This window comes from Oncorhynchus gorbuscha, linkage group LG10, assembly GCF_021184085.1.
Source record: "Oncorhynchus gorbuscha isolate QuinsamMale2020 ecotype Even-year linkage group LG10, OgorEven_v1.0, whole genome shotgun sequence".
NCBI classification, from domain to species: Eukaryota; Metazoa; Chordata; class Actinopteri; order Salmoniformes; family Salmonidae; genus Oncorhynchus; species Oncorhynchus gorbuscha.
The window spans coordinates 35,307,539-35,327,515 of record NC_060182.1 but is presented as its reverse complement, the minus strand read 5'-3'; the positions used below and the strand labels follow the sequence as shown (position 1 = coordinate 35,327,515).

Sequence of the window (19,977 nt, the reverse complement as noted above, 5' to 3'; positions counted from 1 at the left end):
GCTAAAACATTTTCTCAATGGTGCCCATCCAAAACGAGGCAGAGAAAAATACAAAACAGGCAATGTATAGGTAAGTAGTTTAATCGTTCTGATGACTTGGATGAGGGCCAAAGGTGGGCAACATCTAGCGTTCAGTAGAACCTTATTGAATGGGAACCAACTCTAGCTTTCCAAATGCAGCTTTGGTATACCCTAAACAACCCACTACAATATATTAATACTTGATAGTGGTAATATCCCAAAACAATGTAGACTGCTTCTCTTTAAACAAGGTAGAACAAGTCTGTTTACACATTTATAAAAACAGTCAAATTAAAACATGATTCAAAATTCACAACCATCTACTACAAAAAAAGTGAAATTGTCCAAAACCATCTTAATGACACTGTAAAGCGATACAGTATAATGGTATATAGGGATAGCGGGCAAGACAGACTGGTAGGTTGCTGGTGTTGCCACCTTGTGTGGTCAATAAAGAAAGTGATATCAATCAGTTTAATGAATAACGGGGAGGCATGAACAGAACACTGATGCGATCTTGACAGCGATTAAAGACCTAGAAAAGTTGCACAGATGGACGACACAAATACAACTTGACAGATGTGGGCTTTCAGGAGCACAGCGCTCCCTGGGAGAACAGAGGGGATCTCATATATGCTGCAGGTGTCCCTTTCATTTTCCATTATGACATCACTTCCGGTCAAGATTTTAGGTTGAAGATATGACATTGTCCTAACCTGGATAATTCAAAATAAACAAATTCATGGGACCAGCGCCGCTGTTGGATTCCACAGGATTAGCATCGAAAACATGACCAGCGGTCAGGAAATCAAAGTAATAAAAGGGCTGTAGATCATTTGAAAAACAGTTATGCTATGTGCTTGCTGAATAAATTCTCTACAATTGTTTTTATTTTTACACTTTTTGTACTGCTTCCAGTCATTTTCGTTCACATTGCTGTTCCCGTGGTCTAGAATGCTTCCGCATTTATGCAAAGAAGTATGGGATATTAGAACCCTTTTGTATCTTTAAACTAGTTAAGATTTTATATCCTGTGCAAGCTTTGTTGTCGTAGCTACTTAACCATGACCACGGTGCTCACAAAACGACTCCTTGATGTCCAGCAGCCTAGTAGCAGATGGAGACCGGAGACCATACGCACTCAATCTCTTGTTGTGGATCCCTTTCTATGCAAGACTGGATTCTAAAGACAAGACAGCTAAGTCGTTGATTCTGAAGCAGTGACAGGGTGTCTTCCATTCTCTTTTTCAAACACATGAGCAACAAAGCAGGAAAATGCAACCATTTAAAAAGTGTTTTTAGCATGGGAGGAGACTGGAGAGTTGCATCGATATGGCAGCTCAAATAGTGTCACTCCTTTCAAATAAGACAATAAGGTATCGAGGATGGGCAAGGTGCTTCAGTCAGAATGTTCCCCGTAGCGAGCAGCCTCTAGAGAATCGTTGAGCGAAACGATCGAGTCATCTTCAGCATGGTCCAGGTACATCAGGGGCTAAGGCTGTAGAGGGGCTGGCAGGGTTGGGTGTCAGGAGAGAGCGGGGGCTAGACAATCCCCCAGACAGTTTTCATTTCAGGATGATGTGGTAGCCGTCGTTTGTCTCAGCTGAGGATTAAAAAAACAGCGCCTATATCATGAAGGGTGATTTTACAAGCGTAACTACCACAGACACTTCTCCACCCTCCAATATTTGTTGTAAAAGAAAACTGGATGACACTCACCTTTCATTGTATCCAAAACAAAACATACTTCATCCTGGAAGTTTTGAATCATCTGTGAGAAACGAGAGATTCCGTCTTAGAGGCCAATAACGTTGTATACATTAGGACAACCTTAAGGCAGACTGAGCCAGAGACGAAGGCTGCGTCTAAAATCAGACCCTATTGTGTAGCGCACCTCTTTTGGGAATAGGGTGCCTTTTCGGGACAACACAACAGGTAGAATAAAGACAGCCTTACCTCGTCACTGACCAGGACATGTATACCAGTGGGTCCCTGTTTAAAGATCTGACTGATCTGTCTGGGTGAGATGTTGAAGAGCTGAGCGATCTTCTCTGTCAGCTCAACTGCTGTCAAGTCCTCCAAGTAGATGGCATGGTACACTGCAGAAGACAGACGTGTACAGGAAAACACCATCAATCACTCACTGTCTTAGCACCTTGCCCCCCAATCCATGTGTAAATATTGGACTATAAATAGTGCCTTCCTGTATTAAAACTTACACTAAAATATTTATTCTATTCTACTGCCATTTACTTTATGTTCCTATTCTTATATTATTTCTTATTGTTGTTGCATTGTCGAGAAGGAACCTGCAAGTAAACATTTCGTTGGACGGTGTATACCATGTGTATCCTGTACATGCCACTAATAAAACATGAAACAGTGTGGTATGCCGTAACAAACAGAGCTATCATTATGCCACATGATGCATTGCACCGCCATCAGCAAGTAGGTAAACATGAGTTATGAATGCTTTATACACTGAGTATACAAAACATTAAGAACACCTGTTCTTTCCATTACAGACTAACCAGGTGAATCCAGGTGAAAGCTATGATCCCTTATTGATGTACACTTCAAAAATCAGTGTAGATGAAGGGGAGAAGACAGGTTAAAGAAGGATTTCTAAGCCTTGAGACGTGAATGTTGTATGTGTACAATTCAGAGGGTGAATGGGCAAGACAAAATATTTAAGTGCCTTTGAACAGGGTATGGTAGGTGTCAGGCACACCAGTTTGTGTCAAGAACTGCTGGGTTTTTCACACTCAGTTTCCCATGTGTGTATCAAGTAAGGTCTACCCCCCCCCCCCAAAGGACATCCAGCCAACTTGACAACTGTGGGAAGCATTGGAGTCAACATAGGCCAGCATCCCTGTGGAACACTTTTGACACCTTGTAGAGTCTATGCCCCGAAGAATTGAGGTTGTTCTAAAGGCAAAGGGGGGGGGGTGCAACACACACACAGACACACCCATACCGAAAAAAGTACTGCTAGCTGCGTCTCCGTTCTCGTGTTTCTGCTGCTGTTCCCGAGCCTGCTGGGATTCCTGGCACACATACACCGTCAGCCTGGGACGTACAACCCTGCACACACACCAAAATAAGCTGACAAACTTCTCACTTAAAAAAAGGTGATAAAATTCAATAGGCATCTGAATAATGCAATATGGAAGTAGTGATAAGAAAGAAGACGAACCGTCCCTTCAACGCGTTGAAGAGCCTAATACCATCTGCTGGCCCACATATTTGAATGACATCTTCCCTGGTCAGCTTCAACAGATCAGCACCTGGAACAAATCAGCCTACTTTTAGACTGACTTCCACAACATGACAATGTTGAGAATATAAATTCACTGCAATAAATCAATAAATTATATAGACCTTACCTGAGAAATTAGTGAAGAGCCGACAGAACGGTGAAAAGCGGTTTCTATGGAGCCACTGCTGTGCATCCTGTGGTGTTGCCGCGGGTAACAGGTTCTGTTTGTTCCAAAAGAGACGCAGGTGGAGCAAACGCAATCCAAATGTTAATTCACCTCTGGATTGTACACCTTTAAAAACAATCAATTCCACTGTAAGGTCAGATGTATACAGCCAGGTATGAGCAGTTTATCTGAGCTAACATGCTACATGGAGGAATACAGACCCACTACAAATTTAGAGGAGATTCAAATTGTGTTCTAAGAGGTTTACAGTACACACAAAAATGACCGTAGACCACGGTAGCAGTCATCCACATCTGCACACATAAATTGTTTTGGTCTTGGTTGTTCTACACACACGCAAACATTTATGCTGGGAGCCTGGTCAGAGAAGACATTCAATGTACAAGTAACTGCCAAAATACAGGAAACGTGAGTAAATGAGGGATAGAAAGTATATTGAAAGCAGATGCTTCCACATAGGTGTGGTTCCTGAGTTAATTATGCAATTAACATCCCATCATGCTTAGGGTGATGTACAAAAAAATGCCCAGATGTCCATTTGTGGTCCTTCTGTAGCTCAGATGGTAGAGCATGGCGCTTGTAACGCCAGGGTAGTGGGTTCGATTCCCGGGACCACCCATACGTAGAATGTATGCACACATGACTGTAAGTCGCTTTGGATAAAAGCGTCCGCTAAATGGCATATATTATTATTATTATATATTATTATTTTGGCTACCATGTCTAGAAGAGGAGATCTCACTTTGAAAGAGGGGTCGCAAAGGAACATTAGGAGTTTAAAGGGTGTGTGTGTGTGCATCTCATTCACCAGATTTCAACGCAATTGAACACTTATGAGAGATTCAGGAGCGGCGCCCGAGAGAGCGTTTTCCACCACCATCAATGAAACACCACATGATGACAATTTCCCTCCAATAGAGTTCCAGACACTTGTAGAAACTATGCCAAACTGCATTGAAGCTGTTCTGGCTTGTGGTGGCCTAACAGCCTATTCAGACACCATGTTCGCATTTCCTTCATTTTGACTGTAAAAAGCCAAAAAAACGACATTCAAACTAGAAACCACCAAATAAATGAATATATACCTGATGGATGCTTTCCCCGTCTCTTGTAAGTAGATGGGATGGCAACTGTAAAGCAGAATGTCTCAATTTTAAAATGATCGTCATATTTCAAAACCTCCCTAATCCCCCAAAAACTTTGCTCATGTATTTCTGTATAAAAATGGAGGTAAAACACAAGTGATATTTTGACAGTGAAAACAGCAATGTCAAAATACAGTGTATTCAGACCCCTTAACTTTTATGTTACAGCTTTACTCTAAAAAGAAAATTCATACATAATACCCCATAACGACAAAGCAAAAAACTGTTTTTTAGAAATGTTTGCAAATTTAAAAGCAAAACTGAAATACCTTATTTACATAGACTACCAGTCAAAATTTGACACCTCATTCCAGGGTTTCTTTATTTGTACTATTTTCTATATTATAGAATAATGAATACATCAAAACTATGAAATAACATATATGGAATCATGTAGTAACCAAAAACAAAGTGTAAAACAAATCAACATATATTTTATATTTGAGATTCTTCAAAGTAGCCACCCTTTGCCTTGACAGCTTTGCACACTCTTGGCATTCTCTCAACCAGCTTCACATGGAATGCTTTACCAACAGTCTTGAAGGAGTTCCCACAGTGTGTAGATTGTTGAGGGATTTTGATTTTTTTTTAACAAGGCTGTAACGTAACAAAATGTGGAAAATGTGAAGGGGTCTGAATTCTTTCCAAATGCACTTTACATCCTATTGCTATATACACACTCGGCGCAGCATTTATTTCAAAACTAGATTGAAATGCAATGGTTACATGACTATTACGTAAATCATGTAGAAGCATTGTAATAAATGCTGGAACAAGTATTGGGAGTATTACAGCAGGCAGGTTCCAGATCTGTTTGTGCTCTGGCCAACTCTATTGCCAATGATTGGCATGGCAATGAGTGACAAGGAGGTTACATGATGGCACAAACAGACTGGCACTCAGGCGTTCGACGCAAACTGCACTTTTTTTTTCTTCATGTAAAAAATTCAAACAGGCCTTAGGGAGAGTTAAGGCAGATGTTGCAGCCTACAAATGACTACAAACTACCCAAAACAACTGGATACATATCATATCATATCATATCATTATCAGACGGCAAGTAATAGGGTTAATAAGTGCAATCAATCGTTTAAAGATCAGTGAATATTGCACATTCTGTTGGGAGTCGATCTAAACCGTGAAGTCTGATTTAAGATGCAGAGTCAGACATTTAGAAAATGTTGGAAACTTACAATTGTATCAGTCAGACAGCTTTCAATCTATATTGGATAATAATGCAGGAGAAAGAAGGGAGAAAAGGTGTACACACCCTTTATAAAACTGAACTGACAGGTGCACGGACATGGCTATCTAGGCTCATTTCAAGGTCTGTTTCCATCCATCAACCACATTAAATCATTGGGGATGCACGTGACACATCAGATTCTTTATGGAGGACAGCTTTGATGGACCCAAAAACAAAGGGCATGTTCTACCCATATATTAATAACTGACTTGGTTCTATGTATGCATTAATGGGAAAACAGAGGGAGTCACAAGAGAAGAAATATTCAATATAAGCACTGCACTAATTCAATGTTCGCACAAATTAATAAAAGTGTTGAAAGCAAAGGGACGTATCCACGTTTATTTTTTTTTTTTCCATTACATTTCTCATTCTGCAGGTTCTTATAAAATTAGTCAGGTATTCTAAACCAAATCTGAGATTTATCAATGCATAGCCTTTGCTTTTCCCAACTGTTGCAAATCAAAATAGTTTTGTCATATTCATTATTTTGGTAAACATGTTTGACTACATGCAAATGTGATCAATGGAGATCGGGTAAAAAAAACTGACATCTATCATGTGAAAACAAGATGTAAAGTCGTGCTGCTTTGAAAATAAAATAACGTACTGATTGCAAAGTTACATAGCCAGTCTCCTTAGCTGTTATTCTTACACTTCAGTTTAAATAGCACACTACCAACAATTTCCTACAATATTTCACTAGTGCTGCTGCCAAAAGCAAAAGGCAAAATGTGAACTTAAAGCATGACCACAATGTGCCAACTTCAGTTATGTGAAAAAAGCTGGCCTTTAAACATGTACAGTGGGTCAAAAAAGTATTTAGTCAGCCACCAATTGTGCAAGTTCTCCCACTTAAAAGATGAGAGGCCTGTAATTTTCATCATAGGTACACTTAAACTATGACAGACAAAAATTAGAAAAATCCAGAAAATCACATTGCAGGATTTTTAATAAATGTATTTGCAAATTATGGTGGAAAATAAGTATTTGGTCAATAACAAAAGTTTCTCAATACTTTGTTATATACCCTTTGTTGGCAATGACTGAGGTCAAACGTTATCTGTAAGTCTTCACAAGGTTTTCACACACTGTTGCTGGTATTTTGGCCCATTCCACCATGCAGATCTCCTCTAGAGCAGTGATGTTTTGGGGCTGTTGCTGGGCAACACGGACTTTAAACTCCCTCCAATGATTCTCTATGGGGTTGAGAACTGGAGACTGGCTAGGCCACTCCAGGACCTTGAAATGCTTCTTACGAAGCCACTCCTTCATTGCCCGGGTGGTGTGTTTGGGATCATTGTCATGCTGAAAGACCCAGCCACATTTCATCTTCAATGCCCTTGCTGATGGAAGGAGGTTTTCACTCAAAATCTCACGATACATGGCCCCATTCATTCTTTCCTTTGCACGGATCAGTTGTCCTGGTCCCTTTGCAGAAAAACAGCCCCAAAGCATGTTGTTTCCACCCCCATGCTTCACAGTAGGTATGGTGTTCTTTGGATGCAACTCAGCATTCTTTGTCCTCCAAACACGACGAGTTGAGTTTTTACCAAAAAGTTATATTTTGGTTTCATCTGACCATATGACATTCTCCCAATCTTCTTCTGGATCATCCAAATGCTCTCTAGCAAACTTCAGACGGGCCTGGACATGTACTGGCGGCTTAAGCAGGGGGACACGTCTGTCACTGCAGGATTTGAGTCCCTGGCAGCGTAGTGTGTTACTGATTGTAGGCATTGTTACTTTGGTCACAGCTCTCTGCAGGTCATCACTAGGTCCCCCCCCCTGTGGTTCTGGGATTTTTGCTCACTGTTCTTGTGATCATTTTGACCCCACAGGGTGTGATCTTGCGTGGAGCCCCAGATCGAGGGAGATTATCAGTGGTCTAGTATGTTTCTTCCATTTCCTAATAATTGCTCCCACAGTTGATTTCTTCAAACCAAGCTGCTTACCTATTGCAGATTCAGTCTTCCCAGCCTGGTGCAGGTCTACAATTTTGTTTCTGGTGTCCTTTGACAGCTCTTTGGTCTTGGCCATAGTGGATTTTGGAGTGTGACTGTTTGAAGTTGTGGACAGGTGTCTTTTATACTGATAACAAGTTCAAACAGGTGCCATTAATACAGGTAACGAGTGGAGGACAGAGGAGCCTCTTAAAGAAGAAGTTACAGGTCTGTGAGAGCCAGAAATCTTGCTTGTTTGTAGGTGACCAAATACTTATTTTCCACCATAATTTGCAAATAAATTCATTCAAAATCCTACAATATGATTTTGCCCAGCAACAGTCCCAAAACATCACTGCTCGAGAGGAGATCTGCATGGAGGAATGGGCCAAAATACCAGCAACAGTGTGTGAAAACCTTGTGAAGACTTAGAGAAAATGTTTGACCTCTGTCATTGCCAACAAAGGGTATATAACAAAGTATTGAGATAAACTCTTGTTATTGACCAAATACTTATTTTCCACCATAATTTGCAAATAAATGTATTAAAAATCCTGCAATGTGATTTTCTGGATTTTTTTCTCATTTTGTCTGTCATAGTTGAAGTGTACCTATGATGAAAATTACAGGCCTCTCATCTTTTTAAGTGGGAGAACTTGCAATTGGTGGCTGACTAAATACTTTTTTGCCCAGCTGTAGATGTGGGGGTTGGTGACATGGGAAGGGATGGTGCAGGAGACTGACCCATAGGTGGGTTTTGGACACACAAAGGGAAGGGACACAGGTACTTACATCTGCTACCTGAACAACTAGTTCTGGCTGGTGACTGGGGGATCCATTGCTGGAGGGACAGAGAAAAGGAACATGAAAAGGTTCAGGTGGACATTCTGGGAATAGAAAGACAATAGACAGACATCCCCAAAGAACAGAGGTATTAGACATTGCATCCCCATATAATCTTTTATAAATGTACATATAAAACAAAATAAACCATTTGTAACACAAGCAGTGTGGTTCAGTGCAGGCTGAATGTTTATGTCCTGATGCCTACCCCTCTGCAACTGGAAAACTGTTGTGTGAGCTGTTGAAGCCAGGTGATGGAGAGTTATTTACATAGGTGACCTCTGGCCAGGGAGAGCACTGCAAGAGAACATTTCTATTATTCTAGTAGGGAGGGACCTAGGCTCGTTACATAATCCAGCATTCCAGATGCAAGTTATTACTTCATGAAGAAATCCTGTGTACAGAATTGCTATGCATTATGATATTACTGAGACAAGTAATTAAAAGGATGCATCATTTTGCTCATGTTTCTTCATTCTGACTGCTACCATATCTTCCTCTCCATATCCTCTCATATCCAACATTTTCCTCCATCCCATTTACTCAGCACACTGACTCTAACCTCTGTTAGGATGGTGGTTTCATACGAGGGCTGGTATTTCTCCTTCTCCTGAGGAGCCCTCTTTTCCATCTTCTCTCTGTCGGTCTTCTGCTTCCTGTCTGCACCTTTAGGCTGCCACAGGTGAGGTAAAGTTGTTTATAATGGACAGTACCGTGATCAGGATCAAATGACGTTTTATGGCAACAGTAAATGTCTTTGGTCAGACTTTCTTCTCACCTTGAAGACTTTGACCTGACAGCTGGAAGAATGCAAGTGCTCTGTATAGTCTTCGCCATCATTCTCTTTGAAAGTGTCGATCTGGATGCGGAAAGGCACGCCCTTCTCTCCCCCGTGCTTCCGCATAGTGAACTCTGTGCTGATGCAGTGAACCTAAAACAAGGAATCGGCGTGCCTATTTGAAAACTGAAGGATTTTTGCTAAAGTTGTCATATTAGGACAAAACTATTAGTTTTATTCAGTACAAACATGGTGAGAGCTCTATTTGGCTTGAAAACCCATCTGTTTCCACTCCATTCAGATAGCCTTGGACTGACGTTAGGAGATAAGCTACGACCAGCATTATGAAAACAACCATGTGGTTGTGTTTATCCTGCTACCTGGATAAAAACCGAGGTTCTTTTTGAAGGGTCCCACAGGAACTCCACAGTGTTAAGTTGAGTAGGGTTAGCCCTGGGGTCGACCATGCCAACTGACATGGGGATATCTACAATGGAGCAACACGAGACAAGTTATCAGAAGGATTGTGTGAGCACTCAGTCTTTATGTTATGCAGCCTGTTGTCAACCATAATTTATTTCACTGAAGAAACAACTCAGTGTTATTTGAAACCATGTCAGTGCCACAGCAGCTAAAGTCTTAAAAGCAGCACCCTCCTATCCTTCTTCACCCAGAGTAGGCCACCACCCATGACGGACAGACAGTTTACCCAGGTCAAGGATGCGGTCTCCAGGCCTGTTCCAGCGCCAGCCCTCCAGCTGCTGGTGCTCTGCGTATTGAAGACGCCGATCATGGAAGACCACGCGGATGATGCTCTGGGGGCACACAGAAAACGTCACTGAGGAACTAGGAAGTACCTACATGACTGATAGACCACATGGGACATTCTCATTGGAACAGACCCATGCAATCACTTACTCACGACTCAGGGTTCCTGTTCATCATACCTTCACCATTTTGCCAGTGATTTCTGGGAGTTCACCCAATTTCCGATTGTCAAGCATTCGAGTTTCATAAGACTGTCCTGAAATCAAAACAGAATCTTTAGATAGATGTAACACACAGTGCCTTCAGAAAGTATTCACACCCATTGAAATCCCACATTTTGTTGTATTACAGCTTAAAATGGATTAAATTGAGATTAAATTTTTTTGTCACATCAATGTCAAAGTAGAATTATGTTTTGACATTTTTACAAATTAATTAAAGTGAAAATCTGAAATGTCCTGAGTCAATAAGTATTCGGCCCCTTTGTTATGGCAAGCCTAAATAAGTTCCAGAGTAAAAATGTGCCTAACAAGTCACATAAGTTGCATTGACTCACTCTGTGTGCAATAAGTGTTTAACAGGGTTTTTTTCATGACTACCTCATCTCTGTACCCCATACATACAGATAATTGTAAGGTCTCAGTGAATTTCAAACACAGATTCAACTACAAAGACCAGGGAGATTTTCCAATGCCTCGCAAAGGGCACCTATTGGTAAAAAAAGGAAAAAAAGCAGACATTGAATATCCCTTTGAGCATGGTGAAGTTACACCATCCAAAGTGTATCAACATACCCAGTAACTACAAGGACACAGGCGTCCTTCCTAACTTCGGTCCCAGAGAGGAAGGAAACCGTGCAGGGATTTCACCATGAGACCAATGAGGCCTTTGGAGTAGTTACAGGGTTTTAACGGCTGTGATTGGAGAAAACTGAGGATGGATCAACATTGTAGTCACTCAACAATACTAATCAAATGACAGAGTGAAAATTAGACTGTACAGAATAAAAACATATTTGCAAGAAGGCCCAAAAGTAAAACTGCAAACCATGTCAAAATGAACTTTATGTCCTGAGAACCCAACATATCACCGAGTACCACTGTTTATATTTTCAAGCATGTGGCCGCATAATGTTATGGGTATGCTTGTCATCAGCAAGGACTAGGGACTTGTTTAGGATAAAAATAAACAAAATAGAACTAAGCACAGGGAAAATCCTAGAGGAAAACCTAGCTGACTGCTTTCCAACACACTGGGAGACAAATTCACCTTTCAGCAGGACAATAACCTAAAACATGGCTAAATATAAATGGGTTTCTTACGAGACAATATTGAATGTTCCTGAGTAGCCTAGTTACAGTTTTGACTTAAATTGGCTTGAAAATCTATATGGCAAGACTTGAAAATGGCTGTCAAGCAATGATTAACAACCAACTTCACAGAGATTGAATAATTTTTTAAAGAATAAAATGTGCAAATATTGTACAATGCAGGTGTGCAAAGCTCTAAGCAACTTACCCACAAAGACTACCAGCTGTAATCATTGCCATAGGTGATTATAACATGTATTGACTTAAGGGGTGTGAATACTTACGTAAATATGATATTCCTGTATTTAAGTTTCAATAAATTTGCTAACATTTCTAAAAACATGTACTCACTTTGGCATTATGGGGTATTGTGTGTGTAGATGGGTTAGAAAAAAACACATTCAATACATTTTTTATTTAGGCTGTTACAACAAAATGTAGAATAAGTCAAGGGATATGAAAACTGAGGGCACTGAGTGTGTGTAAGAAAGAGATATTTATGTAAAAACACAAAGTCCATATTATTATTATTTATTTAGGCTGCAATTTCCGAGCCTGGTAACTAATGAACTTCTATGCATCATGCATTCTATGCATCAGTGGTAATTCTGGCACTTCCTTTCCTGTGGAGGCCCTAATGAGAACCAGTTTCATCATAGCGCTTGATGGTTCTTGCAACTTCACTTGAAGAAAATTCGTGAAATTTTACACAGACTGACCATGTCTTAAAGTAATGATGGAATGTCATTTCTCTTTGCTCATTTGAGCTGTTCTTGCCATAATATGGACTTGGTCTCTTACCAAGTAGGGCTATCTTCTGAATACCCTCCCTACCTTGTCACAAGACAACTGATTAGCCCAAACGCATTAAGAAGGAAAGAAATGTCACAAATTAACAAGGCACACCTGTTAATTGAAATGCATTGCAGGTGACAACCTCGTGGAGCAAGTTGAGATAATGCCAAGAGTGTGCAAAGCTGTCATCAAGGCAAAGGGTGGATACTTCGAAGAATCTCAAATATATTTTGATTTGTTTAACCTTTTTTGTAGAAAATAGTAAAAATAAAGAAAAACCATTGAATGAGTAGGTGTGTCCAAACTTTTGACTGGTACTGTATTTATAGTGCATTCAAAAAGTATTCAGACCCCTTGACTTTCCCCACATTTTGTTAAGTTACAGCTATATTCTAAAATGGATTACAAAAAGACAAATCCTCAATCTAGCCCATAATGACCAAATCAAAACAGGATTTTAGAAATGTACAACAGAAATACATTATTTACATAAGCATTCCGGCTCTTTCCTATGAGACTTGAAATTGAGTTCAGGTACATCCCGTTTCAATTGATCATCCTTGAGATGTTTCTACAACTTGGAGTCTGTAGTAAATTCAACTGATTGGACATGATTTGGAAAGGCACACCTGTCTATATAAAGTTTCTCAGTTGACAATGCACGTCAGAGCAAAGACCAAGCCATGAGGTCAAAAGGAATTGTCTGTAGAGCACCGAGACAAGATTGTGTCGAAGCACAGATTTGGGGAAGGGTACCAACAAATTCAACACATTGGTGCGGCTGGCTTCCAGGTTAAGCAGGCATTGTGTACAAGAAGCAGTGCGGCTTGGCTGGCTCGTGTTTCGGAGGACGCATGGAACTCGACCTTCGCCTCTCCCGAGTCCATACTGGAGTTGCAGCGAAGGGGCAAGACTGAAACTACCAATTGGATACCACGGAATTGGGGAGAGAAAGTGGCAATAAATAAATAAATACATTTTTAAAAGTCTGAATGTCCTTGAGTGGCCCTGCCAGAGCCTGGACTTGAACCCGACCGGTCATCTCTGGTGAAACCTGAAAATAGCTGTGCAGCAACGCTCTGTATCCAACCTGACAGAACTTGAGAGGATCTGCAGATGTAACGGATGTGAAACGGCTAGCTTAGTTAGCGGTGTGCGCTAAATAGCGTTTCAATCGGTTACGTCACTTGCTCTGAGACCTTGAAGTAGTGTTTCCCCTTGCTCTGCAAGGGCCGCGGCTTTTGTGGAGCGATGGGTAACGATGCTTCGAGGGTGACTGTTGTCGTTGTGTGCAGAAGGTCCCTGGTTCGCGCCCGAGTATGGGCGAGGGGACGGTTTAAAATTATACTGTTACATTGATGCTGTTGACCCGGATTACTGGTTGCTGCGGAAAAAAGGAGGAAGGTCAAAAGGGGGGTGAGTGTAACGGATGTGAAACGGCTAGCTTAGTTAGTGATGTGCGCTAAATAGCGTTTCAATCGGTTACGTCACTTGCTCTGAGACCTTGAAGTAGCGTTTCCCCTTGCTCTGCAAGGGCCGCGGCTTTTGTGGAGCGATGGGTAACGATGCTTCATGGGTGACTGTTGTTGATGTGTGCAGAAGGTCCCTGGTTCGCGCCCGGGTATGGGCGAGGGGACGGTTTAAAATTATACTGTTACACAGAGAAGAATGGGAGAAACTCTCCAAATACAGGTGTGCCAAGCTTGTAGCGTCACACCCAAGAAGACTCGGGGCTGTAATCACTGTCAAAGGTGCTTCAACAAAGTACTGAGTAAAGGGTCTGAATACTTATGTGAATGTAATATTTCAGTAGTTTTTTTTTTACATTTGCAAAAACTTATAAAAACCTGTTTTTGCTTTTTCATTGTGGGGTACTGTATGTAGATTGATGCGGAAAGAAAACAATTTAAATCCATTTTAAAATGAGGCTGTAAAGTAACAAAATGTGGAAAAGGTCAAGGGGCTTGAGTACTTTACAAATGCACTGTGTATGTATGCACACACACACAAAATCTGTCTATTTCTTTTAAATTGGCATCAAATTCAAAAGAAAAGCATGTAATGTAAAACAGACAGATGCTAACCTTGGTTGAGGTAGGTAAGTGTTTCATCGTGCAGTTTGATAGCAGGCGAGGTAGCTGCACACAGAACATACTGGAAAGGAAGAATCTTGTTCTCACTGTCAGGCGGCAGGTTAGATTCCTCCTGCTTAAAGATGGGGAGGGCCAGCACGTCGCTGGAGAAAGAACCGCAAGACAACATGGTCAATGAACTGGCAAGCCAAGGTCTTTTACAAGCACATGACATTGGCATAGTATCAAGAACTGTCTGAAACAACAACTCAACAGAACTTGTACCTCCAGAAAACGAGGCAGACTGAAAAGGTAAGCTCAACTCAACTCTTAAAAAAGTTTTCCAAATTAAAAACGTCAGGAAATTCTGTTACCCACCCAATAAATGTACATTAAAATGAATATCACTAGAAGCCACTGGAAAAGAACAAGTGATTTATAACACACTTTCTTCACAGTTCATTAGTTACGATAGTAAAAACTTGTGCAATCAACTACCTTGGTATGCAGCCTGGGTATCTCATCCTCCCTCTCAACATAAGAATTATACTGACAATGAGGCACTTTAGTATCATGTAACAGAACACTTGCAATACTAACAAAAGAGCAGTCTGAAAGAGAGGGATGTATCCCTTACACACAAACTGTTCCTGACACAGTAAAAATCCCAATTCTGACAGATTAAGGCCTCCTCTTTTCTGACATAAGAGCAATCCTCAAAAGAGTACTGATGGAAGGTTAGGCCTATGCTAGCCCAATAATGGACTAAAGGAGCCTAACGTTACACCTTATAGTCCAAGGACCTTACATGTTCTGTTTAGAGGCAAATTGGCTCTGGCAGCCAAATTCTCCATCTAAACGTGAACCGAAGCTCAAGTGCAGTACGGTTCTAGAAACACGTAAAAATATATATTTAACTAGGTAAGTCAGTTAAGAACAAATTCTTATTTACAATGACAACCTACCCCGGCCAAACCTGGACAACGCTTGGCCAATTGTGCGAAGCCCTTTGGGACTCCCAATCACGGCCAGATGTGATACAGCCTGGATTCGAACCAGGGACTGTAGTGACGCCTCTTGCACTGATAAGCAGTGCCTTAGAGCGCTGTGCCACTCGGGAGTGCAACATGAAGCCCTTTAGTTTCATAACACATCAAAATAATTTACACTTACTGTACACTGTTTTAAGCAGTTTAAACACCGTTACCGACAGTACACCCTAGACCCACTCCAATTTGCTTACCGCCCAAATAGGTCCACAGACGATGCAATCTCAACCACACTGCACACTGCCCTAACCCACCTGGACAAGAGGAATACCTATGTGAGAATGCTGTTCATCGACTACAGCTCGGCATTCAACACCATAGTACCCTCCAAGCTCGTCATCAAGCTCGAGACCCTGGGTCTCGACCCCGCCCTGTGCAACTGGGTACTGGACTTCCTGACGGGCCGCCCCCAGGTGGTGAGGGTAGGCAACAACATCTCCTCCCCGCTGATCCTCAACACGGGGGCCCCACAAGGGTGCGTTCTGAGCCCTCTCCTGTACTCCCTGTTCACCCACGACTGCGTGGCCACGCACGCCTCCAACTCAATCATCAAGTTTGCGGACGACACAACAGTGGTAGGCTTGATTACCAACAACGACGAGACGGCCTACAGGGAGGAGGTGAGGGCCCTCGGAGTGTGGTGTCAGGAAAATAACCTCACACTCAACGTCAACAAAACTAAGGAGATGATTGTGGAATTCAGGAAACAGCAGAGGGAACACCCCCCTATCCACATCGATGGAACAGTAGTGGAGAGGGTAGCTAGTTTTAAGTTCCTCGGCATACACATCACAGACAAACTGAATTGGTCCACTCACACTGACAGCGTCGTGAAGAAGGCGCAGCAGCGCCTATTCAACCTCAGGAGGCTGAAGAAATTCGGCTTGTCACCAAAAGCACTCACAAACTTCTACAGATGCACAATCGAGAGCATCCTGGCGGGCTGTATCACCGCCTGGTACGGCAACTGCTCCGCCCTCAACCGTAAGGCTCTCCAGAGGGTAGTGAGGACTGCACAACACATCACCGGGGGCAAACTACCTGCCCTCCAGGACACCTACACCACCCGTTGTTACAGGAAAGCCATAAAGATCATCAAGGACATCAACCACCCGAACCACTGCCTGTTCACCCCGCTATCATCCAGAAGGCGAGGTCAGTACAGGTGCATCAAAGCTGGGACCGAGAGACTGAAAAACAGCTTCTATCTCAAGGCCATCAGACTGATAAACAGCCACCACTAACACTGAGTGGCTGCTGCCAACACACTGTCATTGACACTGACCCAACTCCAGCCATTTTAATAATGGGAATTGATGGGAAATGATGTAAATATATCACTAGCCACTTTAAACAATGCTACCTTATATAATGTTACTTACCCTACATTATTCATCTCATATGCATATGTATATACTGTACTCTACATCATCGACTGCATCCTTATGTAACACATGTATCACTAGCCACTTTAACTATGCCACTTTGTTTACTTTGTCTACACACTCATCTCATATGTATATACTGTACTCGATACCATCTACTGTATGCTGCTCTGTACCATCACTCATTCATATATCCTTATGTACATGTTCCTTATCCCCTTACACTGTGTATAAGACAGTAGTTTTGGAATTGTTAGTTAGATTACTTGTTGGTTATCACTGCATTGTCGGAACTAGAAGCACAAGCATTTCGCTACACTCGCATTAACATCTGCTAACCATGTGTATGTGACAAATAAAATTTGATTTGATTTTATTTATGTTCCAGTGACAACATGTTCGTGGTGTCCATTTTCTGTTTACACAATGGTGTGTTGTATTTTTTATTTTTTATTTATTAATTATTATTATTCTCATTTCTCCCTGATATGAAAAATACATTCCTTATGTTTCCAAAACAGTCCCGCAAGCAATGAGTGTTAACGTTTAGAGCAAGCATTGGAGCTCTAAATAAAACTGCCCCAGCCAGAAGATACTATGTAGTTAGCGTCTATGAATAGGCTAACTTGTGAATTACTGGCAAAAAAACAAAAAAAAATCTGTAAAATCACTATAAAATGGGTGTGTGATGTGTTTAACAAAACACACACACAAAAAAAATACATTTGACACACACACCACCGAAGACTTTAGTATTTTGAGAAGCTGTCCTATCCACCAACACAAATAGTAAGCAAACAGTAAACTATAGCTTGGGAGAGACAATTTAGCAACATTGTGAATAGGATATATTCTAAATGCATTCCATTCTAGAATGGAATATACTGAAAGTAAACAGTAGCCAGATTTAGGAAAGCCGTTTCCACAACAAACTACTTTACGGCTTCACTATTCATAGGTTCTTTGGCTAACTCTCTCTCTGAACTGAAAACACACACACACTCCTAACATTTAAAGCAGCACCACCCGACAACATGCAAAAGGACAAATTACTAGAGAGCGACAGCCACTGACTCATTATAGGCTAACTGATACAGATGATAGGGCCCACTCTTGAATAGGTAAGTATTTCTAGTATCTTTTTTTTCACTGACCGATACTGATTTATGTAAAAGTACCATGTCTTGCCATATTAACATTTCAATAGACTTCCAATTATGATTCATACCTCATACTGTACGCCCCAGCTCCAAGCTCTTGTCCAATGCCAGAGAGACTGGCATCAAAGTCTTGGACCAGACCTGATTCAATCACCTCATCAGTGAGTGGCAGCTTCAGAGCCCAAGCCATGACGACGCGTGGATCTGATTGCAGTCGAACTTGTCTCAAATTCTCGATCCCTGGCCACAAAATTCCAAACTGCAAATTTCTTACAGCCTGGTAGATGTATTTTGCTACCAAACTGGAAGAGAAATGCCATGAAACATACACAGTTCAGTATCAGTGTAAAGACTATTTGTTTAATATAGGCCTAGCAAACGAATTTACAAGACATTCCAGATTGTATGGACCACAAAATGTCATCACACAGCTGGCAGGTTTAGCAGTATCGCACATTAAAGATATTTAAGCTAGAATGACTGGTAAGTTAAATGCTGTGTGTAGTAACTAGCGAATGTACAAAATTAAACGCTTTGCTATATGGCATAATGTTACTATGCTAACGTTAACTACTTGCTAACTCAGTAACGTAACTAACGTTACCTGGCGAACTTGAATGATTGTGGATGAATGTTTTACCGTTACCTTGCTAACGTTACAACTCAACGTGGCTTGTCGTGTTAATATGACGTTAAATTATGATAGCACTTCTAGCTAGTACGTAAATAGCTATCGAACTTACCTTTGAAACCAAGTAAGTTGACTAGCTAACCCTGCGACCATTGCATGCCATGTTGCTCCCTCGTTCTCTCCATATTGAGATAACCAACGTCAGCTAACTATATCCAACATGCGCTACTACTCTTCAGGGAAACAGCGATGTGAACACTGATTATTTGAATATAACGAGAACTAATTGAGTTGTATATGGTAGTTAATTAAATCTGAATTAATCGCTTACAAACCTAATAAAAAGTTTGTTTATCTACTCGGCTAGAAAGCTTATTCTTCTTCTATGATATCATGGCGATCCGCAAACAAACGTTTAAAGTGCATGCCGCCACCTACTGTGCTGGTCTGACTAATTCTATATTACAAAGATTTAAAAAATAAAAAAAATAATAATAATAATACAACATATAATAATAATGAATCCCGACTAACTTCTACCACCCCCCCATTTTTTAAATAATAAATAAAATCCCTTCCAAACCCCTTAAACTTTATCTATACTGAACAAAATTATAAACGCAACCATTTCAATGATTTTACTGAGTTACAGTTCTTATAAGGAAATCAGTCAATTTAAATAAATTCATTAGGCCCTGGATGGGCCTGGAAGGGCATAGGCTCACCCACTTGGGGGCCAGGCCCAACAACTGGGGAGCCAGGCCCAGCCAGTCAGTGAGTTTTTCCCCTGAAAAGGGCTTTATTACAGACAGAAATACTCTTCAGTTTTATCAGCTGTTGGGGTGGCTGGTCTGAGACCCTCCCGCAGGTGAGGAAGCCGGATATGGAGGTCCTGGGCTGGCGTGGTTACTCGTGGTCTGCGGTTGTGAGGCCGGTTGGAGGTACAGCCAAATTCTACAAAACGACGTGGGTGGCAGCTTATGGTAGAGAAATGAACGTTAAATTATCTGCCAACTGCTCTGCATGCTATTTGCACACTGCCTCAACATGATACATCTTTGGCAGTGTTGTGTGACAAAACTTCACATTTTAGTGGCCTTTTATTGTCCCCAGCACAAGGTGCACCTGTGTAATTATCATGCTTTTTAATCAACTTCTTGATATGCCACATCTGTCAGGTGGATGGATTACCTTGGCAAAGGAGAAACGCTCACTCACAGGGATGTAAACAAATTTGTGCAACAAATTGAGAGAAATAAGCTTTTTGTGTATATGGAACATTTCTGGGATCTTTTATTTCAGCTCATGAAACACAGGACCAACACTTTACATGTTGCATTTATATTTGAGTGGATCATTGGTTAATATACACATCATTGGCGCTC

General features: G+C 41.2%; 1 protein-coding gene across 2 annotated transcripts; it reads right to left on the bottom strand.

Annotated features, from left to right (window-relative positions):
- Positions 1–65: 65 nt before the first annotated feature.
- Positions 66–19,007, bottom strand: LOC124045979 (transcription factor CP2-like). Of its 2 annotated transcripts, XM_046365849.1 has the most exons (18): positions 18,705–19,007; positions 18,030–18,263; positions 14,380–14,531; positions 10,370–10,446; positions 10,132–10,237; positions 9,803–9,909; positions 9,423–9,575; positions 9,207–9,317; positions 8,853–8,941; positions 8,594–8,642; positions 5,806–5,832; positions 4,553–4,597; positions 3,408–3,501; positions 3,218–3,308; positions 2,999–3,105; positions 1,978–2,120; positions 1,741–1,792; positions 66–1,624 (listed from the first exon to the last, which is right to left on the bottom strand). In XM_046365849.1, the coding sequence occupies exons 1-18, from the start codon at positions 18,743–18,745 to the stop codon at positions 1,587–1,589; spliced, it is 1,716 nt and encodes a 571-aa protein (XP_046221805.1). In that variant the 5' UTR covers positions 18,746–19,007; the 3' UTR covers positions 66–1,586. The 2 variants fall into 2 exon arrangements, with proteins under 2 accessions (XP_046221805.1, XP_046221807.1); XM_046365851.1 differs by lacking the exon at positions 5,806–5,832 and having other exon boundaries at positions 18,705–19,005.
- Between the last annotated feature and the right edge of the window lie 970 nt (positions 19,008–19,977).